A 27,936-nucleotide genomic window follows, 5' to 3' on the forward strand; every position below is an offset into this window, starting at 1 on the left:
CTGGTAGCACATGTGTTAAATTCACTGACAGCTGTCACTGTGTGTGTAAGCACCAGTCCAGGAGGTGATCGACAACAACACACATCCACTTGTGTGTGGAAATGCTTCGGTGGATGTTTGGTCACACAGATTAATGCCATAAGACTGTTTTAGGCGACTATATTTGACAATCCCCTCACTGATTAGTGGAACAAATGTCCGCATGCAGCACTAAAGCTGTTGTTGTTCATTTGTACAGCTTCCATGTCCTGAATTGTCATTGCAGATTATCTCATTATGGAGCGTGTGTGTGTGTGCGCGTGCGCGTGCGTGTGTTTAACTGTAAGGCAATCTTATCTTCATATAGCGTTTTTATGTATATATGATTGCTTACTGTTATCTTCTAAATCCACACAGATCACAGCACACACATAAATAGCAATTTCTCAGCTGCATTGTTTTCCCCCACATTTATATGGAAATTTGCATTCCCATGTTTCACAAAATAGATAATTTACTCATAAATCATAGCACCTTGCCGGCAGTTTGGTTTCGTTTTTATCACTCCATCCATCTGTCTCAGGGTGATTCAAGCCATCAAATTGTATCGTTTTCTCTGCTGTTTTGTAAATCAGTCAAACCATTTTATTCGACAACAGAGAGGCACATGGATTTGATTACAAATGTCCTTAAATGTCTCCCGGCTTAGCCGACCTCAGATATTTGGGGTCAACAAGCCACGCAGTGCTAACTAACAAGTGCTAACTCTACGACCTATCCTCACACCCGTCGCCATGGGCAGGCTAAGATGATTGTGCGGCATGGATCCCTACAATATTTTTATTATTATTATTCTATACTTCATTTTGTGTTTTAAAATACTAATATTGAGTTGTTTATCACTAAGACATTAAAAAATATGAAGAAACAGTGGTGTGATTTTGTTTGATTGATGGCCAGTCTTATCTGCAACAGCCAATCACAGCCTTACTGAAAATAATGCTAGCTGGCTTGACAAATAAGTCAATGTTGGCGTTGCGAGAGTCATGTAAATTTTTCAAAGTGAAGCTGGAAGTTTTGTTGTTTGGTATTGTGTACTATGGCATGTATGTAGTTGTAAATAAAAAGTTCAGAGGACGTTGGCGCACACGACCAACGTACGGCAAGTAGGGAGGGACATACTACATTAGTGTCGGCATCTAAAGAGCCACTTGAAAAAAGGAAACCACAGGAGCCACATATCGTTTGGGCATCTAAAATGAGTTTGGATTTTGCTTTCCTTTTTTTGTTTTTCATTCTGCTGCAGACAACGTTCAAATGGGTGGCTTGTTCAAAGCGATATGTCAGCGCATCCGCCATATTGGATGTGGCGATTGTATTTGCGGGATTCATGGGATAAAACGATTAAAGGTAGTGGCTTGATGATACATCTCCAAGAAGAAAGTGAACGAGGCATCTTTACAAATAGCTTCACTTTGCCTCATCCAATATGGCTGCTGCATCAACGTACTACGAGGGTGTTGCCGTCTACTGTATGTGTATGTACTGTAAATGCTATCTATGATCATACTTGTCAGCGGACGGCATTCAAAGAATGGATGCACGGTAATGCTACGTGAATTTATCCAAATATATGGGGCAAGTTAATGCTGTCTGTAGGGTATTCATAATAATTGTGCCCCAAATCAAAAATCACAAACACAAAATACAAACCAAAACAACAAAAGGTAATCGCAAACAAAACGAAAAACGCAAACACAAAATATGAAACAAAACAAAAAGTAAGCGCAAACACAAATCTACCCAAAAAAAAAAATCGCAAACACACACACACACACAGAAAAGTGAAACACAAACAAACACACAAAACCCCGAAACACATAATTTCGCTAACGGAAGTGGTGTTTACATGAGGGGAGGGCAGGGGGTATCCGAGGAATGTGATTGGACAAAAGTACCTCCCTACTAACAGCACAGTTAAGCACAGTTTACATGTACTTAAAATATATAGATAGAGAAGTCTTATAGTAGCTTTAGCGTTTAATTTAGTGAGATAGTTGGAGAAAACAAACGTCGTCTGGCACAAATGAATGAGAAATCCTCAGATAAGATGGCATTTAAAGGGTAGATGTAAGTGCGGAATTTCAGTGTAGTGGTTAGGCATACGGCACTCGAACCAATGTTCATTTTGCGAGTTTGTTCGAGCCTCGTTTTTGGCAAAATCCTTTCTGGTACTTAATATGATTTATCCATCCATCTTCTTAACCACTTGTCCTCACAAGGGTAGCGGGGGGCGCTGGAGCCTATCCCAGCTGGCTTCGGGCAGTAGGCGGGGTACACCCTGAACTGGTTGCCAGCCAATCACAGGGCACACAACCATCCACAATCACACTTATGAACAATTTGGAGTGTTCAATTAACCTGCCATGCATGTATTTGGAATGTGGGAGGAAACCGGAGTACCCGGAGAAAACCCACGCAAGTACGGGGAGAACATGCAAACTCCACCCAGGAAGGCCGAAGCCCAGACTCGATCTCACGTCCTCTGCACTGGAAGGCGGACATGCTAACCAGTCATCCACCTTGCAGCCCTTAATATGATTTATATTATTTTAATGTAATATTTGTACCCAAAAAATATTTGAAAAACTAAGAGTTGTTTTAAATATTGTGGGCAAGGTAAATAAAAAGACAACATTTGGTTGCCAAAAGCAAGGCTCGAACCCACTCGCAAAATGAACATTGCTCGGGAAGCTATATGGTTTACTACTACACTGGACTTCCACTGTCCAGCCACCTTATAAAAGCTACACCATCTTTTGATTTCTAATCATCTGCATTCTCACATTCCTCTATCAATCTATCTACTATCCAGCACTGCCTACAATTCTAAGAACCATCACAGAGACCTATTGGTGATAAACACTACAGTAGCAGTAATGCGGGAGACACGTGCATACATAATGAACAACATAAGCCAATATAAGGAACTGTGTCCATCATGGAGAAGGTGGCTCGAGGTCAAGGCCAAGAAAACATGCAGGCAAGTTACAGTAGCTAGCTATCAGAACTACAGAAATGTGTGGCAAAGAAAGGGATGCCAACAAGTTGTCCATACCTGAGGCATTAGAGACCAATAAAGAAAGACCCTTACTTCTTTCTACACACCAGAAAAGTTAAGAGTTGTACAATAATTACTCGGGCAATATGACAACAATACATCGACCTAGGGCTGCGATAGCCTAATTAAAAGGTAGAAGAGGGCATAACAACAATGCTTAGTTGCAAGTAAATCTGAAAGAATCCCACAGCAATCTCCCAGAATACGATCCACACCGACAGATGAATGAAAACAACTTTTATACATAAACACTTATACACATATAACACTTTATACATAAACACGCTGCAACAGCCTCGGGTGGCCAGACATCCTGTTTTGGCTGGGACAGTTGACTAGTTTTGAGGCTTGGGTCCCAGTTCCCGGTGGATTTCACCAACCTCATTGTTTTGTCCCACTCTTATGCAGGTTCCGTATTTTGTCATGTGTATGTCAACACAGTTGTCGTGGCGATTCATACAATAAACCAATTAAAAGGGAATTTAACTGTTAAATTCCTTCCTATTTTCTTCAAAATTTATGTTTGCGTTCTCATTCGCATCCACATCTATTCGGTAGCCGGATGGACAGGCTTATGTAGCTTATGACCAGAACTAAAACAATGTCCTGCTTTTGCATCTAAGAATCATGGGAAATGTAGTCCTACAATCGCTCGTCCGTCATATAAGTTGTATTTCCACTGCTATGCTTGGCTGGCGCGAGGTAAACGGCACAGCCAGCTTCCAATAGCTGTCGGGACCGAGCAAAAACTGTTGGATCATGGTGCGTGTATGAGAGCACTGCATTGACTTATTTAGCGCTGTTGAAAAGTCAAACAAGATAGCATTTAGCATTAGCGATTGATGCCCATGTCAGTCAGTCCCAATATCTTTTATATATCTAATTGTATTACGAGTCAGGAACGAGATTCGACATTAGCTTAAAGCAGAGATGGGCATCGAGGGCCGGAGTCCTGCAGGTTTTGCATGTTGCCCTTCTCTAACACAGCTGATAAGTGATCAGCTCATCAGCAAGCTCTGCATAAGCCTGATAACGATCCTGTTGATTAGAATCAGCTTGTGTTGAAAGAGAGAAACCTCCAAAACCTGCAGGACTCCGGCCCTCGAAGACCAAGATTGCCCACCTCTGGCTTAAAGGTATGGTTGACCACTAGATGTGGCCAAATAATAGAATACGTACAGCCGAAGTGCATGCATTTCGAAACAGGCAAACTACGGTAACTCAGAGACACCACACTTCTCAATTCTAACATCAATATTATTATTTGGCATGAGCGAGGGAGTGTCTTGGTGAGCGACAGCAACTTGGCAGTCGAGGAGAACCCATGCTAAAAGAAAGAGCTACTGGGGTTAGCCGGAGCAGCTAACAACAGCGGCTAGTTGGAGTTAGCCGAGCCAAAGGCTGTATTAAGCGGCTAACAAAAATGCCCAGACAAGTTAAGTCAAGGCATCTTTATTTATATAGCAGTGGAAGAAGCTAGTGAAAGCTTTTGAGAGCAAAGCAGAGGGCGACAAGCGATGGGAGCATGAATCACAGGATATAGCGACGACCACCTACCGGCCCCAGCTGTGGAAGGTAAGCGGCGGTCGATCCATTGGGTTTGACATTATCATTAAGCTAGCTACGTTCATGCAGCTGTCCTTTGGGCATCTGTAGCAGGAAGATGGCGTCAAAACATGTCAACCTCTTGTAAGATGAGGTGCCTGTCATGTAATATAATTACCGATTTGTACAAATTCATCATCAAATATTGCATATACCAAAGAGATGTGCAGCCAGTCACAAGGAGTGGCTTGAGAAGTCATCAACCACATCTTCTACATGGCTGACATCAAGTTTTATGCCAGGAGTATGTGAGACATAATCTTACTAACCCCCCTTAGCAGAGGTGGTGACTAAACTGCGTTCAATTTCAGAGGCCCAACTGTACATAAACATAAGTTGTGTATATACAAACACACATACCTGAGCACCTCTGTGCATTAAGAATGACCACAAAGCAGCACTAATGGAACTGTGACTACCTTAGGTGCACTCAATCAGCAAGAAGAGAGCAACCGGATGCAGGGCGCCATTGTCCTTGTAGATGCGGAGATTTAAAATAGGAAATAAGGACTCTTTAAGTCTCCCTTTCTAACAGCAAGGTGATTGGACTTAGAACGAATGGAAAACACAACTTGTTAGCAAGGTTTATGGACCAATATATGTGCACATAAAATGTGGACAGGACTTCCCATGCATACAAACACACAAAGGGATGCTGCTTGTGTGAAGTGAAACAGTGAACAGAAAGGACCGTCTTACAGACATTTGAGTTTGATGTTAATTATTCTGATGTGGGTCAAAACATACTCCGGGGGATAGGAGGAGCTCATTAACATCAAGCTTCAACTCACACACGGTGTGTCATGCTTAACTTCACAAGACACAATTAGAAACACGAAATTCCTCAGGCAAGGAAATCTTTTCACACAAAGCAACACACCAGCTGCCAAACAATGTATGGATGTAGATACAGCAGATGCTTATTAATTCTAGACCGCAATGAATGGGAATTGTATATTAATATCAGCGCCACTGTACAATAACGCTACCCTTATAATGGGTTAATTCATTCCTCACAAATGGTTTGCTAGTGAAATTCTAAACTATTTGAGGAGCATTAATTATGTTAGATTTTAAACGTGAGGAGCATCATTTTTTTTTAATTCAAGCTACTGATACTATTTTAGCCTGGCCATTTTGTTGAATTGCAGTTGAACATACCACTGTTTAATTGACCGCCACCATTTACAATGGGCAAAAGCTGCCCTGGAATAATATCGGTGATGCTTGTGTATATTCTCATTCATTCAGGTCATTTACCTGTAATTGCTTTTTAACTGGACTCTTCTGGTTCCTAAGAACAGTCCAGTTGCAATCGATTCAATGCCCTGTGAATTGGTAGCTTTTAAAAACGCATACCTGTGAGATCTAGGCCCCTCTAATGGATGATGCATGATTACCGTGTTTTTTCCTAAGACTGTTATTTTGATCAAATGCATGGGCAGGATTTTGATTAAGAACGACTGCGTAAAGATTAAATAGCTCAAAATGACTTAACATTTGTTGTAATTTTCTTTGCAGCAGGGACCGTCTCTCACAGGAACATTGATGGCTGCATGTACTGGCGTAGTAATGGAAAAATGATTGAAGGTTTACGCCTCTCGCTTAAGTGTTTGCCTATGGGACAAATATTTCTTTGAAACTCAACATTCAGAGTAAAATCCATTTAAATGACTCCATTAGGAGCATGATGGAGGGTTTAGCTGCAGCTTGCTGAGCTCATCATAGGTTGTGTTTGCGAAGAAGAGTGTTCTGGGCTGCAGCCACATCAATTCAGCAAAGCAGTTCCATTTTGCATATCCCGGGTCATCAGTACCACAGGCGTTGAAATATGCTTTCAAATGTTATTTTTGCCCATATTCAGCCAACAGCTCCAAGCCTTATGATTGAGCACGACACTGAGATAAATCGCTTTTCAGCTTTGCACACTCATTTTCAGCATACATGAAACATAATGGCAAGTCAGCCAGGCAGCAAGTTTCACATCTATAAGCACCAGCCAGGCAGCAACCTTTCATGATGAAAGGACACGGTCTATGGAATCCATTCATAATTTTTTCATCGTGTAATTACTATGTAAAGTGGAGGTTTAATATTTTTTTTAAATAAATGGTGGAAAACAATTTTGTATTATTCTTAGTGTGTCTATATACAGCAAAATCGTCAATGCCAATTCAACACCTACTTGAATTAAACCCTTCAAAATTGTCTATATTGGTTCACACTAAATATTAAAATAATTTACACTGAGATGGACTTAAAACAACTCTGATGTTAGTTGAGATTTAACACAAGTGAACACTGGTGAGTGTTGATTTTACACTACAGTAGTGTGTAGTGTTAAAATATTAGAACTTCTATTGTAATTTTTAATACTCAAAATAAGTTCCTTTCATATTAACACTCACACAGTTGAAACTTCAGTCTTTTCTTCTTTAGTTTGAATGTCAGTGTTTCACCATTTACACTGAAAATGTTAAAATTACACTTCACAAGTTAAAATGAAGTCTTAAAATTAAGACTTTACAACATATAGCCTACCATTTCAGCTGGCTTGCAGGTGCAGAATTGACACCAAGAAAATTGCTTTCAGTCTTTTTGTTTGGCAGAATTCTCACTCAAGGTAAACAAAACCCTCAAACAATATGCTTGCATGTGACACTGTATCTGTTGTTGCATAGCTGTGAACCACAACTGTATGAATTGATTAATTAATACGATGCATTTTACTTATTAAAGCTGTTGAGTAGTTTAATCCCTATTTGTATTAGATATGAAATGCATATTCGAAGGATAAAAACAGAGCCAACTGCGGATGTAGGCACGCTTCCTCCGAGCCTGAATGCAGAGGCTGGAGTATCGAAGTTGTTTTAAATGAAGCCAGGGAGTAACGCTCCAGGTTAAGTGGAACATAAATCCATGCTTTAAAATGATGAATGAAAAAAACAACAACAAAGAATTAATAGTGCCCGCCCCTCTCTTTCACGTTCTCTCTCTCTCTCTCTCTCTCTCTCTCTCTCTCTCTCTCTCTCTCTCTCTCTCTCTCTCTCTCTCTCTCTCTCTCTCTCTCTCTCTCTCTCTCTCTCTCTCTCTCGTCGAGAAGGAGAAAATGTATAAACACAAAAAATATTAGTTAGGTTCGTTATTACTTGAAGATAATATCAAACAGTGGGCGAGATAAGAACGCAACAGAAGGAGGCGGGGAAGTAAAAAGACTCAATCGACCATCTCCAGCAGCGCTGACGTCCGGCATTGGCGCACATCAGCTGCTTTCTGCCTGCGTCCAATTCCAATGGACGAGCTCCCACTGTGTGGAATATAATCGCCAACTCGGCCAACATATGACAGTGCCGTCTGCGCGGATTTCAACGGGACTTTCTTTCCTTTAGAATGCCTGCTTTTGTCGGCGTTTAAGTGGCCGGAGCGACGACCCTTCACGCGGAGAATCGGTAGGTTGCAATTGATGAGGGATGGCATGGTCATAGTGTTACAGTGGGATGGGGGTGCGGGCGGGGGGCGGGGGCGTAACAGCATCGTTTAGTTGGATTTAGCCTAATATTAACTGAACGTGTGTTGTTTTTCTGTGCTTTATTTGTAGCTTAGGCGTGTTATTATTATTATTATAGTTGTTGTGCAAAATATCTGTATATGTGACTACTGTATCATTAAGGAATCACAAAGTGAGAAAAATGTTAAAATAAAGAAGAATTCTTGATTAGAAACATAGTTGAACAACGGAGTACTTGTCACATGACTGTTGCCCTTTTTTGGTATTAAATTTGTGCAGTTTTCAAAAACACCTGCACCTGTTACCTTAAAGTCCAATAGTGTTTTTTTTTATTTTGTGAACATTTTAACTTGATGTACAGAAAAAGCCTTTTGATACATGTACCCCAATTGCAGGTTTATCTGTGATCAATCAATTTCAATACATGCAAACTAATTCAACCTAAATACGTATGTATTTATTTATTTTTAGCTAGTATTAATGCATATTTATGATGGCTTGTGTTAAAAGCAGCCATGTCTTACAAAATAATGTGCTAAAGACAAATTTGTTGAGCAGTAAATGGATCTTAATTTTAGAAAACTGTACAGAAAGTCAGCACAACGCACCACACATGTGAATTGACATGATTATATGTAATTTAGAGCCTACACGGTAAATGTTCTGCAGGTCATGTTTTCTCATTCTCAGCATTAAGTTGTGCCATTTCATGGCTAATGTCACAGTGGGTATGCATATGACTCTGCTAATTGCTATTCGAGACATGGACATGGGGCCGAACAGCAGGCCCTTGGATAGGACTCTGTTTGTCTAACTCCGAAATGGAAGGTGTGGGATGCGGGGGTTGTGGGTGGTGTTGTCTCATGTAAACAGATCTATATAGCAAGCAAGTTGAATGCATATGTCTGCAGATGTTTCAATTTTTTATGTGCTTTTTTGTCTGCCACACAGTGAAGACTGAAATCAATGTCAGGCAAACCGATTCCCGAAAGATTTAAGAATGAGAAAGTCAACTCTAATAAGAACGGCATTAGGGAGAATAATACTCTTCACCATTTAGAGCAGACAGCGCAACTATTCACCACAGGCTGGATGATAGCGTTATTTGACAAACTGAATGTCTGGCAGACTGGCACTGGCAGCTGCTGTCACCTCGATGGTAACTTGAAGGTACAATCCATTAGGGCTCAATCATTTCCTGCGCATAGTATTGTGCATTCGCTATTAACTGAAATGCTGCAGAGTGCAATAAAATTGTTATTGGAGCATAGTTTTCAATTTCATTTTTGGACACACTTTGCACACACTTCAAACTGCTGTTTGAGTAACGGCTGTACTGTCAACAGAGGGCCCATAAAAAGAAGCATATTTACAGTTTAGATTCAGCCAGCTGCAACTGTACAATAATGCTTTGAGCTTGACAGAATCAGAAATACATGTAAATTGCTCAGGGTGAATGCCTTAAGCAAAATATAAAATGAAAGGGATATTTGTGCTTCTCAAAGGAGGAGGATGAAACGTCCCTTCATCTATCTTCCATCCTGTCAGATGTCATCCATCAATTACAGTGAGAAACGCTGCGGCTCAGACAAGAATGGGCACAAAACAATGGGACCGGCTGAACCGTGTGCAACTCCACTGATGAAAATAAAGTAGGAAGAAGATATAAAGATTGTGTCGAGCCACAAATTCTACAGAGCGACAAATTAAAATGAATTGCTTTAATCGATTATGTCAATCATTCTTATAATTTAAACAGCAAGGATGCTTTTATGTGGGAGAATGTTGAGGACATTGACATTTAAACAGTTGTATTGGTTTCAGAAAGGTGACTGATTTCTCTTTAAAAACATAGAGCAGGAAGTCATGACAGTTAAATTTCACACGAGAGACTTTATTCAAAACTGATGTATGTGTTTATGAAATAACACTGGAAAGTGGCATACAAACTCACTGATTATGACTTTTTTTTTTTAACATGACTGTCTTGAGGAATAAATGACATTTTAACATGTATCTAGTTGAAAACATATAATGACAACATAGGGGAGGCCGGGGCTAGTTGTATCACAGGTAAGTTGTCAAGGCTGAGAGTTATGACCTACATGCCAGCAGTTCCTAAGGACTTTTATGTATTTCATAATATTTTTTGTTAAATTTTGCTCATGACTATATGGTAAATTTTCAAGATCAATGATAAACAATTTCTCTGGCTGTAAAAACAAAAAACAGGAGAATAAGGACATTTTTGTCCTTGTTTTATTAGATGCAAAATCCCGTGTGACATTTTACCCCATATGGTGTGACAATTTACCCATTGGTGGGGCAACATGTCACATGTTCACTCCCTCTATTTGGTGGCTTATAACTCTGCACTGAGACAAGGTATGAAAATGGCATGAATACAAAAATATACCTAAGACTTTGGTCTTTCATCTGGTATACATTGTGTTTATATATGATGTATTGAATACAAGAAATATATAAAAGTATAAAAAGTGATACAACTAGCCCCGTCTGAAGGACCGATCAAACGTCAAAGTGTCCGCCATCTTGTGGCGGTCATTTGTCAAGACTTCAGCAATGATGCCACGTCATTGTCCTGCCTGTGGCTGCACAAATGTCAAACAGTCGATAAGAGATTGTGTGGAATTACCTTCCATAGATAGGATCAATTGTTTTTTTGTTGTTGTTGTGTTTAGCCCACAGACGTTTGGGAGTTGAATAATAGAAAATGCTACCTCTTCACTTGCTCAAGCTAGTCCTCAACAACAAAAGTCAGCAACAAAAGCATCATACCCAAGGGTGCACATAAAAATGTTGGCGTGGTTCTGAAATGACCACCACAGGTTGTTGTTTGGAGCAAAAAATTTTCCTGACCTTATGGATGAATTTAAAGATTTAGGGAATATTGGGGCAAGGAAGCCATTAGCGAGTAGCCAGGATAGTTAAGCTAGCCGCTGTTGTGGAGTAGATCTTTTCCTCCGCGTGTAAGTTTTTTTTCGGGTAGTGAGAATGTTGGTTTTCTGAATACAGGCTGGAGATCGATGAACAGTTCCTTTATAAGCTTTTATACAAAATATTCCGGGCACAAGTGAGTTACAGGCAATGGCTGTAGCCTCTCACAAGTGCGAAGATTACAGAGAACTTACAATATTCTTATACTATCTTGAAGGGCGGTACCACACAGTTTCCAGTAAACTGTTCAACCGGAGTTGACCGGACATGAGATAAAACTCAAGGACATCATTCAAACACAGACCAAAGCCCATTTGAGGAATAGAGGAGGTTATTCAGTCATGACTGCACCTGGCAGAAATTGCGATAACACTCACAAGAATACATCCGCAGAACAAAGCTCTACTGAGGAAATGAGGAAATTAATACAGTTATGACTAAATCTGGGCAGAAAATACATTTCACCGCCACAATGGTTGTTCATATAAACAACAAGCTGCGAGGGTTGTCTTGAAAAAAATATAGTACTGTATGTGGATATTAATGCCTTACTTAGCTTTTATTTTGAAGATGGCTCTCAGAAGCAGTCACTGTGACCACAGTCAAGCTGACTAACTGAGCTGCAATATTAGTACGCAAACACGCAGTGGCAGACTTGAACTGGGGCGCAATATTCAATTTCCAGTTCTTATTTGCACCGGCACACTGCTTATGTGCAGCCATGGGCATAAGTCATTCGGTATAACAAACAAGGGTCAATTTTGTTGCAAGACATAAAATAGGAGATTTTACAAGAAATGTGTCACATCCAGCTTAACTGGTGTGGTTTACTGTATGAAAGTTATTTTACTAACTTGTCTAAACTTACTTCGCACACCGTGAGGAATAAGGGAGATCTGATGATTGCCTCTGGGGCGACAGTCAGGTTTGTCACATCAGTGGAACATTTCGTTGCCCAGTCAGAATCAGGGAAACCCACAAGTGTATACTCTCTCACCCATTTTGTCCGTGCAGACACTGGCTCACAAGATAATTTTCTATTCTCAGGGGACACATCAACGAGGCACAATATGGCTGTGACAACCGCTATTTACAGCTCATGTCAATAGTAGCCGTTTTCCAAAAAGTCAGATTCTATCCTATGTCGAATGTGAGAACAGTAGAACGCTAAACTCAAAATTGGAGAGGATGCGTAAGACATTCAGCATTGTCTGTCTGTCTGTCTATCTATCTATCTATCTATCTATCTATCTATCTATCTATCTATCTATCTATCTATCTATCTATCTATCTATCTATCTATCTATCTATCTATCAAAGTTGGTTACGTTAAAGGTAGCACAGGTTGTGTTTGAGTAATAAACACAACACAATGCATTAAAGTAAATATTTAATAACTATTTGCGTATGCCATTCAGAATATATGTTCATGTCAAAATATTGGGGTCATTTTTTTTATTTATTTTAAATAAGCAAGTAATTAACTGATTAGAAAAAGAGGAGGATGAGAGCGTACAGTGGATCAAAACATGTTGAAGACGTCCTCATAACATAAAATGTCGAAAGAATTAAGGCATAACAGGTGCTTGACAAATTTAGTGGGAAAAATGTTGATAAAAAGCCTTTTCAATTAAAATGTGATTAATCTGATTTAAAAATGTAATCATTTGACAGCTCTAATATAAATATACATATCCCATCACTGTCATACCAATTTGTATTGGTCGATAGACTTGCCATGACTGCCGAAATAAGGCCGTTGCTTTGACATATCCAAGCACGCGGACACATTCGTCAAGTCTAGTAAATATGCCCATGGGTAAGAAGGTCACATCACTTTAAAATACACTAAATAGCACCCATAGAGTATAAGCTTGTTGACTGAGTATACTTGGTGTTGGTGTTAAAATACCACTTGGTTGGTTGAAACAAAAGGAATGTGCTTGAAAAGCAATCCATCCATCAATCCATTTGCTGCTTGTCCACAATTTTAAGTTAAAACAAAATGCAGGTTTCAGGTTTTGTAACAATTGTTTTGGGGAACTGTGAGTCACTATCAAAAGTTGATGGTAGACATTTTGTGGCACTGCATACTCTATGTGCATGAGCTTTGTTTCTTTTGGTCGCAAACTCTACAAAAGAGTGGATTTAAAGGACATCGCAGAGTAATGTTCCATCTATTCATCCATTAGGATGATTAAAAAGCTGTAGAATCAACGGCAATGAAATCCATCTGATTCATCCTATTACGTTGTATGTTTAATATATTCCGAACGTCTTTAAAAGGAAGCAATGTTTCTATTGAATAGTAATGTGTGACTGAGACTTCAAGGACTCAATTTCAATAACTACAAATAAAAAACAACCCAACAAATAAAATACTACAACCGCATGCGTCATATACAAATGATTGTGAGGGCGCTCACTGACATTAGCCTGCACGTACTCTGAGGCATCAATTCAAACTGAAATTTGGAGGCACATGCACACACAGAACCATAAACATTAGGCACTCATTTATCCCTCTCTATCACATATATTTACAAGGGCAATTTCAAATCAATGGCTCGTCTTGCCAGAGTAGAAGTGTGAAAAATAAAGAAATCAATCGTAGGCCATTAACTGAGCAGGGCTTCCTTGACCGCTGACCTACAAACACGTGTGAGTGTGTTTGTTGTGTCTATGTCTATCTCTTCGGATCTGATTTGTGTTGGAGAATAACGTCAGCCGGGATGTGCAAGTCTGTGTGCGTGTGTGTGTTATCTGAAGTGTCTGTCAAACTGTAACGCAAAGGCTGCCTTGTACAGTATGTGCGCTGCATGTTTATGGGCTTTCACATGCTTGGGTTTTTGTATGTATGGTCGAGACTATCACTCATACTCAGAGTTTTTTTTTTTATTATTGGTTCGCGGCAGAGTGTGGTCCCAGCTCGCCTTGACCTTAGTGTGTTTGTGGACAAAAGGAGGCCGTGAGACAAATGATTCAGCACCTGTCAGTCAGGCCACAAGGACGAGCGATGAGAAAAGAAAGAGGTCAGAAATGGAGGACGGAAAAATGATGGAGGCTTTCAGAGAAATCGTTGAGGGAGCCTGGGAGTCGGTAGAGTCAGAAAGAGAGAGAGAGAGAGAGAGAATGTGTAACGAAAAGAAAAAGTTTCAGCCCCCCAAAAAAACAAGTAGGAATGAAAGAGAATTTCAAATTTGTCTCCCGGTCATCACAGAGCTGAAGTTCCTGCGAGCAGTTTTCCAGAAGGAATGACAGCTCGCATATCTATGCAGCTTTTTTGCCTAAGCTCACAGAAAGTGTGCCTGGCTTTAAGGTCCCGCGAGCACACTTCCCCCCTATCATCAGTTACCATAACAACAGATGAGACAGACCAGCAGCAATGGCAACACACAGATGTGAACTTGGCTTCTGCCCCGAGCGCTGTTGCTGTCAGCTGCACTCTCAAACGTCAACATCTTTCCTACTTATCACACTTCTTGCTTTCATTTCTCATCTTTTGCCATTGCTGTTGTCATTATTAGAAATTTGAAAACAAGTAGAAGAAGTGGAACTGTGTGGCAGTCAAACATCAGATTTAAGAATGTTTGGTAATACAAGTGTGTTCTTTGATTTTTTTTTACTTTTCATTATCATTATTATTATTCAAAATGCCAACACAGAAGAATCATGTAAAACTACTAAAAAGTAGTACAGGAGGCCTTCGATTTACGATTGTCCTGACACCATTTTTTGCAGTAGCATCTGAATATGTTGCTATACACAGGAAACAATCATGGTGAATGTTTTGACTTTGATAAAATAAAAAAAAAGAAGTCCAAGAATTTTTCTTTTATACAAAAACTGTAATTAGGACTTTACATTATGTCACGTTTGATAAGGATCATTATCAGGCTCCTGCAGAGCTGGTTGATGAGCTTAAATATGAATCAGCTGTGTTAAACGTGGGGAACCTAAAAAACATGCAGGACTCAGGCCAAATTCTAGTTATGTTGCCTCTGCACGGCCAAAAATCTGTTGGAAGCAGAGGACTCACTGTTCACACTGACCTGGCTACTTAGCAAGTTAGCATAGAGCATGTGGCTCAAAATGTTGACACAACAATAAGTAGTGCTGTCAAGCATTTCCAATCGTTTAACTAATTAATCACAAACTATTACGTAATTAATCGTGATTAACTCATTCACTGCTATTGACGGCTATAGACGTCAAACATTTATTTGAACTATTTCTAGTTTAACATTTTCCCAATTTTGTTAACAAAAGTATAAAAACCTAGAATTTTTTGGGGTATTAGAACAGATATAAAATTTGTGATTAATCGTGAGTTAACTAGTGAAGTCATGCGATTAATTACGTTTAAAAATTGTAATTGCCTGACGCCCCTAATTTTTAATAATTTTTTCTTTCTTCTAAAAACATTATTAAAAATCTAAAAGTTTTTTTTTTAAAGACAAAGTTATTAAAAATTAGGGGCATCAGTGATTAAAATTTGTAATTGTAATTAATCGCATGACTTCACTAGTTAACTCACAATTAATCACAAATTTTATATCTGTTCTAAATGTACAAAAAAAATCTAGGTTTTCATACTCTTGTTAACAAAAATGGGGGAAAAAATTGAACTAATAAAAATTGTTCAAATTAATTTTTGACATCTATAGCTGTCAATGGCAGTGAATAAGTTAATCAAATTTTTCAACTACTACTTTAGCTTGTAACTTGAGTAACATCTTGGAATTCATGTAAAATCATCAAATACAAAGTATATTTCGTTTTAAAGATTGTTCCAATCAATTTCTTTATCCTTGAATATGTTTTTTTTTAGATACAACTGTTGAACAAAACAGTCAAAACTGAGTCATCTTTCCAGACATTTTTCTTATATTCTTCTCATGGAAGCAATTCTCAAAATGTCTCACTTGTACGTTTAGTTCTACACACCAGCATCACACTCCAGGTGTTTTGCTCTGACATGATAGGCCAAAGATGTGCAACTAATACAATACTTAAATTTGGCTTTCCAAAGTGCAGAAAATTTATTTTGATTTGTCCAATGAGCCAGAAAGCAACTTTTGAAAGTAAAACTACATAAATGTCTGTTTATGCCCCAGTGATTCTCTAAGTTTGGCTGCAAATTCAGGAGATTATTTTTTTAGGGGGGGGGGGGGTATTTTTGGGGTTAGTAAATGTCTAAGTGTAATTTTCCTAAAGATGACTGGCCTTGGAGCCATTTTGCAAGATAAAGATGTACAAAGCGCATTGACCCATTGACTCAGAAAAAGGGGAACTGTAGCTTGTTAAAAATGATTTAACAGTCCCAAATATGGGTATCCTGTCGAAAGGTTGCTAATCGTACCAAAGAAAACAGTTAATGCGCCACCAAACGCAGGTGAAACCGTACAAATATCTTGGCCACAAAATTTACGATCAGGCAGCTGCACGTGCGCTAGCTAAGTACTGTTAGTTCACGCGGAGGGCAACTCTGAAGTCGGTTAAAGGTTATGGGCCTAAGTTTTTCGTGGAACCCTAGTGCCCCCCAATGGTCAAAAATAAAACAGCACAAAGTTAATTTGTAATTTTGTGGCGCACTCTAGTGGCCAAAGAAATCCATATTGTACTGTACAGACGCTCCCCACCTTACGAACGAGTTACGTTCCGGACGATCGTTCGTAAGGTGAATTTGTTCGTAAGTTGCTTCAGTGCTATATTTTGTATTATAATTTATGTTTAAAGCCTATATAAGTATATTGAAGGTTTATATAAGTATGTTTAAGGCTTGTACAAGTAACCTGCATTGGTTTGTACTGAAAAAAACTTTTAATAAAATGGAGAGAATACGTACAGTACTGTACTGTACTACGTATGTTAGAGAGAGAGAGCGAAAGACACACACACAGTATGTACATGTACGTAATAAGATAAATAAAATGAAGTTTAACTTACTTTTGGAAGATGTACTCGATGCTTAAGGAGATGATGGAGGAGGAGGAAGAGGAGGATTTTATATCATGAGAGATTCTTCGTCGTCGCTGGAATCGGCTTCAAAAGTTATTTCCTGCTTCATGGGGACCGGCGTTTTCTTCCTCCTCCTCCTCGCCACGTTGCTCAGCCTCCAATGAGCTCTCACAGCGCCAATCGTCGGTATTAGCGGCGGAAAGAAGCACTACGCGCAATACAAAATCTAACTTACAGCATTTCTTTCCGAACATTTTTCGACATACTGTATGCGCAGAAATGTTCGTATGTACCGTTGTTCGTAACTCGAATGTTCGTAAGTAGGGGAGCGTCTGTATTTCCAAATACCAATAAAATTCGTTATATCATGATGTCACACCTCTTATCGAAGAAAGGGGAAGGATTTGTGTTTTGATATAAAAATTCGTGCATCTCTTCGAAAGAGTTTTGTTCCATTCTGCACAGAATCAGATCTCATTTTATCTTGTGTCTACAGCCAAGTCGAGGTGTTTGGACTTTCTTTTTGGGAGTCTGTTCTCTGTCTCTTCTCCAATTGAATCCGACGTCTGACCTGGTACATCTGATTTCCGATCCGGCAAATAAAACAGCGGCCCTCTTTTTCTTATCGGGTGCGTCGGCCTTTGGATTTCGGCTGGGGCTGCCGTTCGGCCGCATACAGCACACAGCCGAGGCCGACGCAGCGACATCATACAGCACTCACCGAAAATGCACGCATCCGTCAATGACGTAGACATAATGATTAGAGGAAAATCCTCCCTCTTCACTTCACCATTCACCACATCAATGTTATGTTTCATCTGAGCAGTGGTCAACTTATTTTTACTTGTTTAAGAATGTTTATAAAATGCCTACAAAGTTCATATAAGTTCTGCGATGGCAATAACTGGACCCTGTCAAAATTCTCTTCCATTATTTCTATTACCGGTAATAGAAAAATGTATTCAACCAACCCCCCGGCACAGATTATGTTAGACTTTCATGTTCCACTGCGAATAAGTAATGGCGATTTCAGAAAGGCACAAACTCTAAGCTGTTCAGTAGTCCAGTGCAATATGAAAAATTGTGGACACACTTATCGTGCTGTTTTGATTTGATTTCCTTCGGCATTTGAGAACTAATATCTGCTCTAGGCGGTTTTAATGGTTGATTTTAACATGCAGATCTAAGTACACAACATTAAGCTCAAATCCTCCTATTACATTTTCACATTGTCGGTGGAAAGATACAGATGACCTCATTTTTAAAAGCAAACAACAGAGACCTCTCTGTGAAAACATCAACACTGCTGAGAGAGGCTTAGCTAACAAGCATCTGATTGTGCAGATTACGCGTGTACCGCAGAGGATTACTGAAATTGAAATGAACAAATTGACCTTTCACTGCTGAAATCCCAACATCAGCATCACAAAAAAAATGAGAATCAAGCAGGGGTATATGTGAAACAGAGGAACAAACACAGCGAAAAAACAAAAAAGTAGAGTCAGCACTGTTGATTTAGAAAAGCAAGCCACTGAACATCTTTTTTTTTTTAGATTTGTCATCTTCTTTTCGTTTTTGAGAACACAATCACTGAAAAGAGGGCAGGATTAAATCCCAAATCTCTGCCAAGCAGGATATCTTTTGCATTGATGTTTAGCCTTGCATACATACAAGGTCTGTGCCATTTCATCCTCATTAGGGGCACGGGAAGCCTATTCCAGCTGACTTGGGCGGGATGCGGGGTACACCCTGGACTGGTCTCAAGTCAATCACAGGGCACACTTGGACTATATAGTCTACAAAATGTGCATGCTGCACATACAAAGGGAGATGTTGATTCAAATGTGGTTCTCCAGACTGTGTCAGATATACTTACCACTATGTCACTGTTCTGTTTTGCTCCTTGTCTAATAACATCTACAGGCACGATACATCCTTTTCGGTGTCTATTCTTAGCCTGGGGCAAACTAGTATCGGTGCTCTATGATCGCCCTGTGACATTTTCATTGCGAATCAAAGCAATTACAATTCTCTCTCTCTCTCTCTCTCTCTCTCTCTCTCTCTCTCTCTGTGAAACGTTGAAAAAAATTTAATGACAGTCCAAGGGCCTATTTAAAATTACATTTTCGTTCTTTGTCTACGGAACAATTACGCCACGTTTTTCTTTTATTCTGAAGGGTCTCTCTGATGACTGTACAATTGATGTAGGCCACAATGGATTACTCTAGCCAGGCTATCCTCATAAATGCTCTATAAATATAACATGAAATATTAACATACAGTTCATTGTTCATTCTCTTAATAGTGCAGTGTTGCCTCATTGAAATATGGGCAACAATATTACATTGTTGCTCTGGATTATTACACCACTACAAATAGGACATGCCTAACGTCAGTTTAATGACTATGAATATGATGAGACTTGGGGCTTTATTTTTGTGCCCAAATTTAGGCTTGGTCTTCATCTGTGCAGGTTTTTTGGAGACACTCATGTGTTATATTCAAATGTGAGGATCCCAAAAACACGGACAATAGAATCGTACACTTGCTAGGACTAACAAACAAAAGAGGTGCGCTAACATTTAACTGTTTCAAACCCCAAAACGTATGAATACGTGTTTTAATACTTTGTCCTGCACGCCACGTTTTTTATGCTAGAGCATATAGGCTTTGATACAGCTTCTGGCATAAAGAAGTGTCTTAAAGCAATGGTAGTTATTCCAAAAAACGGCCAGCAGGTGGCAGCAGAGTATAAGAGATCAGCCAGGACCACTTTTTCCCAGTGTTTTAAACAGGTTTGTGAATAATGATGAAACTAAGCTATATTCTAATGCTAATTGCTACAAAACTGAAACAGATAGAAATATACTTTTTTCCTGATGAAAGAAGTGACCCTAATCTTTCTTTTGTTAGGTTCCATGTGTTTATAGCAATAGAACAGAATATTCTGTGGACCTTGCAAAATCAGTCAAAATCCAGTGAAGGGGGTTTCTTCAGTGAAAATGGCTGTGAGTGAATGAGTTAACAAAATAAAAAAAGCTTGCAATAGCAAGAATAACGAACAACTGAAAACGCACATCACCTAACACGGAGAGATCTAACAAAAAGAGCTTGCTAGTGATGCGCTTCTCGGGTCGAATCCCTGAAGCGTGTGCCTACTAATGTAGATGAGTGGGGAGTCGATCCGCATGTTGATGACGTACGTGGTGACGTTTGAAGCACCGCGAAGCGGATGTACCACGTGACTGATTCAGGAAATGATTCGCTAGGCTTGAGTGTAGTTCGAAATAAAAGCGACAAAGAAACGCTTCATCAGTACCATGTGAAAGAGTTTTTTCAAAAGCAGGTGAAATTCAAAAAAAGAAACCGCCAGTCCAAAAACTTTGGGGAAAATATTGTTTTTAAATTAAAATGAATAAGCACTTTATTTTACCTCCTTATTTCACATTTGCACTTGTTGCATAAGCACAAACATAGACAAAGTAACACAGACCAATTCATGTTAAAACACTCTTCAAATATATATATATATTTTTTGTATTCAGAGCATGATTTACACCCCACCATTTTATTGCATGCACCAAGCATGTTATACATTTTTCTGTCCACATGATGACGTAGTCGAGGAAATGAATCATCTTGAAGCCCCGACGTGTGTGTGAAGTATTGCCTGCAGGGCTTTGCTGCTTTATGGCGCTTCATTTTGCCATCACTAGAGCTTGCAAGAATAAAAAACTACCGAAACAGGAATACTTACAAAAAACAAACAACCTCAAGATTTAGGTGAGACGAGAATCAATGACAAGGTCGAGGAAACGTGTATTCGGGAGGTCGAGACGAGTTGGGCTCAGCAAGAGGATTAGTCTGACAAACAGGTGTACTCTCAGCTTCCCTTACATAGGCAGGCTAATCAACACAAAACCCAGAACAGGTGCATGGGTGGCCATCGCTCCCCCCAGTGGTCAGTTAACAGCTGCAACGAAAACAAATACTGAGAGCGGCTCAGCCAACTCAAAACATAACATCGTGCAAGCGTGCACAGCCGCACTATGGAAATTTTACCCCTCAATTTTTTTTTAACAGTTACGCAATAATAACGTACAGTACCATGGATTTTGATATTGTTGTATCCCTAACATACAAAAGCGTATTGCGTATGGCTTCAGAGTTTACAGAGGTAAAACTGAACCCAATGTGCTGTTGCTGCAGGAATATGGAGAGGAAGGAAAAAATAATTTAATGGCAACGTAGCGAACAATGAACATGCAGCTGTGTCCTCATGCTACTATTAAAGCGATACAGAGTGATTTCTTTGTGCGTGTGCTAAAAAGACCAAGCGAAGTCTTTGAAGTGAAAGTACAAAGTTTTTCATCACATCTTTAATAAGGTCAGCGCCGTAGCTGTTGCCCTTTTGTTAGATAAGCTCTCCCAATCTCGAGTTTTATCAGTCCTTTTTTGCAATTTGATGAACCTCAACGCAGGCAATGCACATTCCCACACCAGTCCATGCATAAATGGACAATGTAAGAAGTAAGACGTGCCCGAGCTGGTTCAAACCATGTTTGGAGTCAACCAGTAGAGCCTTCCATTGGGTACAATGTACTATGTTCTATGTATAGTTGGCTTGTTGTAATAACATTATTCAATGTAAATTAATATTTGTTTTGTTCCCATTACTAGGAGGATAATGTTGACTATTTTTCAACATTTAAAGTCCTTACCCAAGCCCATTAGTAGGCATAATAATAACAATGTGCTTATTATTTTGGCTGATGAATTGCACTGAATTCAAAGTGGTATATACATACATAGTTTATTTAGCTGTACAAGGTTAAAGGTCAGACATTTTTATTAGACTCTACTAGTTCTCATTAGAGTATGCACTGTAGCCGCATCTCATTACTGTGCAGTCAATATTTATGCAAATGATGTTCATGTTTGTCTTGTATTACACTGCATTCAAATGAAGTCAATTTGTCGTTACAGAAGAAATCACAAGTAATGCATTGAGCTTATACTTCTCCTTTCTCGATGTTTCCTCAGTTGCTCGTCCAACCATGGTCATCTTGTGGTTGTCCACATGCATCCTGATCAGCCTGGCTTTAGTTTCCCAACCTTGCCTGGGATGTCCCTCCGGTTGCCGCTGCTACAGTCTCACGGTGGAGTGTGGCTCTTTTGGAATCAAAGAAATCCCACGGGGTGTCCCCTCGTTCACTGAGGTCAGTCGGACAACTAAGTTTAATTTTCAACGAACCTCCATCAACATATCAGGCATTTGAATTTCCCATGAAATGATTGTGGTTGATCATTTTGCCGTGACCATCTTAAACTTGAGGGGAGGGGGGGAGGGGACTATTCATTCTAGCAAAGTAAGTGACCCTCTGATCATCTGTCAACAAGATGTTTAAGATCAGCCCGTCTTTACATCATGGGTTCAGGCCCCCAGTATTAAGGCAGGTCATGAATATTGATGAAACCATGTCTCCAATAACTCTTCCCATTAACCTCAATCACAAAGTCTCTCTTGTTGTACTTCCCTTATGTTTATTTTTCATAAGTGGTGCTGATTAATTTAGATTTTTTGGACAAAATAATATAATGATGCAATGTTAAAAAATAAATAAAAAGAATTAAAAATTTTATATTATTTGACACATTGTTTTAAAATATTCAATTTTCAAAAATAGACCGTGATCTTATATACTGAATGTAAAACATAAAAACACTGTAACTTTGAAAACTCACAATATTTCGGTTCTTTTACCCCAAAAAAATGTATTAGAAATACATATATTCTTTATGTATGTTCACAAAAGAATCTTAATTTCACAAATATTTGTCTGCTATTTAAGGGAATAAACTGTAAAATGCAACTTTAAAACTCTGGAAAAAAAGGGAAAAAAACATTTAAAATGACTGAGAAATTAAAATTAATTGTAATTTTATAATACATTATTTGTTAATTGATTGCTTTTTAATTGAAAATAACTACAATTACTGTAATGTCCTATAGGTAGTGATATATAGGGAAGGGGGAAAAGTTTGAGAGGGTGAATAATATGCAAGGCAAATTAATTGTAATTTTATAATACATTCTTTGTTAATTGATTGTTTTTTAATTGCTTTGGGGCATTAGCACTGCCAACAAAATTTACATTTCATGTAAGCTAAAAGCAGTGGCGGTGTGGTTCAGTGGTAGAGTGGTCCTCTATTATCCCCGAGGTTGTGGGTTCAATCCACTTTGTGAACTTGTTGAAGTATCCTTGAGCAAGATACTGAACTCTTAATTCTGTGTCATCAGAAGGTGAATGAGTAGACAAAATGCAAAGTGGTTTAAGAGCCTCCTAAGGTGGAAAATGCTGTATAAATGAATTACCATAACAGTAAACTGTTTCTATTTTAAACCCAATATCTAGTTTTTCCAACAGTTTTTTTTTACATGTTTTGAAAGAAAAATCACATAATTCATATACTGTTGTATACATCAAAAACATATTATTAAAAAACCTCTTTCCATAAAATCATGTCTTTATAAACAACTAATAATAGCATATTTCTGTAATTTTAAGCATTACCATTTGTAATACAATGTTTACCTATTATATTTCTAGGTTTGTTTGTTTTTTTATGTGAAAATGATTCTAATTCGACATTAAAAACAACCTTATAAACTAAGGCAAAAACTTTTAATTATGGGAAAAAAATTTTTTTATAAGAAGTAAGAATACGTTGGGCGCCCCAGCTGCCGGAAATTTACAGTTAGTTTTTTTTTTACAGTATGGGTCTGACTCCATATAGCAAAGTTCCTTAGATATGGACCTCTGCCATATACAGTGGAATGCAGAACACTCTGCCCCTAAAAAACGAATTCAGAAGAAAACAAATCCTGTCTCACTTACCCTCTATAAATCAAACCGTTACTGATTGATGTTGATTGATTGATTTTCCCCTATGTCCCCTACAGACGTTGTTCCTCCAGGACAATGCGATTGTGCATATTCGTCTTCAAGATCTGACCCGACTGGGCAGCCTCCATTACTTGTACCTTCAAAATAACAGCATTTCAGCTCTGGAACCGGGAGCTTTTCTCAGTCAGGGACAGTTACTTGAGCTTGCCCTCAATGGAAACCTCATCCATTTGGTCACCCCAGAGATGTTCCAGGGTCTGGAGCATCTTCGGATCCTCTACCTTGCAGGCAACCAGATCACTCGAGTCCAGGACAACACCTTCAGGGGTTTGCAGGTGGGTTTATGAGGACATGGAGTAGTTTTCATTCGCCTGTGATCATTTGTTGATGGCTCATTTTGTCTTGTGTGTTGCTCACTTCTATTCACATGTGTCATTTTGTGTGCTGTCCTTGCAGCGCCTCCAGGAACTGCACTTGCAAGAGAACAGCATAGAGGTACTGGCAGACAAAGCTTTGTGTGGATTGTCATCTCTGGCCCTACTGGATCTCAGTCAAAATCACCTCCACACCTTGGGAGCCTCATTACTCCAACCACTTGTCAGCCTACAGGTCCTCAGAGTCACAGGTTCGAAGACAGTCAGAATCGAAACAATTATTTTTATTAGTCATTAAGTTCAACAATGATGGAATCACAAATAACATAACATCTTGTGAAACTGTTGCAAAAGTAACATCACTGGTTGATAATATTTTTTTTTGTTGAGCTCTTGGGATTACGTTTCATCAAAAAGTGACTAATACGAAAAAATGAAAGAGGGAATATTCAGAAGCCACTAACACGGTTTAGACATGCCAAAAACGTCTGCCAGCTTGGAAACAATGGCAGCCTCGCAATGAGTTTATTCTGGGTGCTACCATAGCAGCAGTTTAATCCTAACCACAAAGCATGTCTTCATAATAAGATCAAGTAATAAGAAGATAAAAGAATGTTCTCTTCGACAACTTTTCTCCTGAAAGCATCCATAGTTACATACTGCCTGCCTTATATAGCGGAAGCTCTGTTTTTCACCTCTGATCACCTTTGATTTAGAAACTACGTATTTTCTTCTTGTTGCCAAATATGGATTTCAATAAGTACTTGGTAAAACAAATAATTTGCAGTATCAAGTTCAAAAATGCTTTGTACCAACAATCGCATACGTGAGCGTACGGCCGTACGTAGATAAAGTAGGGGTGTCAAGCAATTACATTTTTTTCATCATAATTAATCGCATGATTTCAATAGTTAACTCACGATTCATCGCACATTTTATATCTTTTCTGAATGTACAATAAAATGTACAATAAAATATTTTTATAGTTTTTATACTCTTGTTAACAGAGGAAAAAATCTTTAGTAAAAACTAAAAAGATGTACTCTACTGTAAAAAACGAGTGTGATATTGATTTGTGTTGAAGTAATTTTTCTGCCACTAGATGGCATAATTGCATTTGTGAGACTTGGTGACAGCTCAGTGCATTTTTCTTTTCATTATAAAAGCTATCTTACGGAATACTTTGACATAAAGGAACTTGTAAAATTCTGCACATTGTTAAAATTGTAAAATACAACTTGACCCCAGTCTCCACAAATATATGCATTATTATTAGATTTATTACTGCTAAATTTGGACGTGAACGTGTCTGCTGCGTTGTGACTGAAATTCCCCCAGTACAGGCTTTACAAGTAAGTGGCGGTCATTAATCATGCGTTAAAAAAAATGTGTGGCATTAAAGAAACTTTAAATTAGCGCACAAATTTTAACCATAACCCTAATATAAACAGTTGTAACTTTCAGTCAGATGATGTAAACAGTGAGTATGAAATTTCCTTCATTTTAATAATAATTTTTCTCTCTTCATTCTCATCCTCCAGAAAACCCATGGCGTTGTGACTGTGCGCTCGGCTGGCTAAGGACATGGATCAGCGAGGACGGGCAGCGGCTGTTGAGCACTGCCGAGCAGCGTCGGTTAATGTGCTCGGAGCCACCTCGCCTTTCCCACCTCAGCCTGGGAGAGGTGGCTCCAAACAGCCTGGTATGCATTCCCCCTGTTGTACAACTTGAACCTAGCCATCTAACTGTAACGCTCGGGGAGAGCCTCAGAGTCTCGTGTCAGGCTTCAGGATATCCTCAGCCTCAAGTGACTTGGAAAAAATCTTCCAATGGCAAGGCCCAGTTGTCCCCGCGAGGCTTGGTTCAAGAACTAGGGCCTAATGGTGAACTATTCCAACCTGGCGTTGGAGGAGTTGTGACGGCCCTTCCCAGCAGTGGGGGGATAAAGATTGGAGGTCTCAATGGGCTTGTGCGTGGGACCGAGGAGGGCGGTGAGAGAGACAGCTTCGACCCAGACATGGGCAGCGGCATGCTTTTCCTCAGCAATGTGACAGTAGCACATGCTGGTCGTTATGAATGTGAGGCATGGAACCCTGGTGGTGTGGCAAGGGTTACATTTCACTTAGCGGTCAATATGTCCTCATCCTCATATTCGTCCCAATTCTGGCCTCAATTAAACACCCACTCGTCTGTTTCGTCTTCATCGAATTCCTTCTACCAACCGAAGGTTGTGGATGTTAGCCAGGAGCCACTTTATGAGCAAGACAGCATGGACTTTAGTGCTCTTGGCCCGGCCACGCAGACGGCCATCGCTGTTGGCATCTCCTTACTAGGACTTACAGCCATTCTTCTCTTGATTATGATCTACACCCGTCACCAGCAATACCATAAAGAAGAAGTGGGATCTTTCTGTACCAGCAAAGAAGAGAGCATCATCTATGTAAATGATTACTCTGATGGACCCACCACTTTCGCACAGCTGGAGGAGTACAGCGACGACCACGGCCATGAGATGTACGTGCTGAACCGTGCAAAGCCAGTTGGGTCTGCTTCGGTGAGATGTCCCATGATTGGAGGCTATGTCCAACAAAAGAGAATGAAAGAAGCTTTCCTGGATCATCAAGTGATTCAGACCCTGTCCAGGTCAGGAGGAATGGAGGTTAGGAGGAATCCAGGAGATGGCGGCGAGGGGCCATTAACCACGGACCCAGAGGAGGTCTTCCTCAGTCAGAGTCTCCTTTTTGGATCACAGCTTGCTTATGAAATCCACTGCTAAAGGGTTTTACTTGAGTTTGTGAAACAATATGTTGATTTATCAAAACTCCTAAAAGAAACCAATTTGCAATGATGCTTACAGTGATTGAAAATATCACACTGAGTGGATGATTTTGAAAAGCAAAAGAGAGAACATTACATGTCATTTAATTTAATTGTGTGACAATGGAAGGGTCAAACAATTCTGCCATTCGATTCCTGAATCGACCCATTAAAAGATGAACAGCGAGGTGTATAGATGACAGTTGGTACTTGACTATACTCAGTTTGTTGTGTGTAAATATGATGGCAGACATTAAACTAACTTTTCTGTTGTCCTTGGTGTAATTGTCATTTTACTAACGAACATTTTTTATTCAAGTTGTGTGCATTTGAAGTGATGGAAGTAACGCCACTGACATTTGTCTGTAACAACCAATTTACTGTAGTGTGAACAGGTCACAGTGCTCTGCAGTTTCTAAATATTAAAATAAGCTTTCAAGGATACAGCGAGTTGCTGTGCTTCTGTCTTTTCTTCTTTCTCACTATTTCTTGCTCTCGTATGGTACAATATGCAATCACCACCTCTACTCATGAACTACAGCAATCATTTCTCTTTAAAGTGACTTGTGAATAAGGAGTAGTGTTGCCTGGCTTCAGAATGTATTTAGTACATCTTGTACTTAATTAACTCAGACTTGTTAGAAAAATGTTATTTGCGCTGTTAATAAGATGGGCGTATAAGTGAAATTACTCAGCGGCAATTTC

The 27,936-nt window shown here is 39.3% G+C and overlaps 1 protein-coding gene across 1 annotated transcript; it reads left to right on the forward strand.

Annotated features, from left to right (window-relative positions):
* Positions 1 to 7,819: 7,819 nt before the first annotated feature.
* On the forward strand, positions 7,820 to 27,681 carry LOC144043900 (leucine-rich repeat-containing protein 24-like). The gene is made up of 5 exons (XM_077557990.1): positions 7,820 to 8,154; positions 22,176 to 22,351; positions 24,097 to 24,375; positions 24,497 to 24,665; positions 25,956 to 27,681. The coding sequence occupies exons 2-5, from the start codon at positions 22,190 to 22,192 to the stop codon at positions 27,188 to 27,190; spliced, it is 1,845 nt and encodes a 614-aa protein (XP_077414116.1). The 5' UTR covers positions 7,820 to 8,154; positions 22,176 to 22,189; the 3' UTR covers positions 27,191 to 27,681.
* The last annotated feature ends 255 nt before the right edge of the window (positions 27,682 to 27,936 follow it).

The sequence above is a fragment of the Vanacampus margaritifer genome, chromosome 2 (assembly GCF_051991255.1).
Source record: "Vanacampus margaritifer isolate UIUO_Vmar chromosome 2, RoL_Vmar_1.0, whole genome shotgun sequence".
Taxonomy (NCBI): domain Eukaryota; kingdom Metazoa; phylum Chordata; class Actinopteri; order Syngnathiformes; family Syngnathidae; genus Vanacampus; species Vanacampus margaritifer.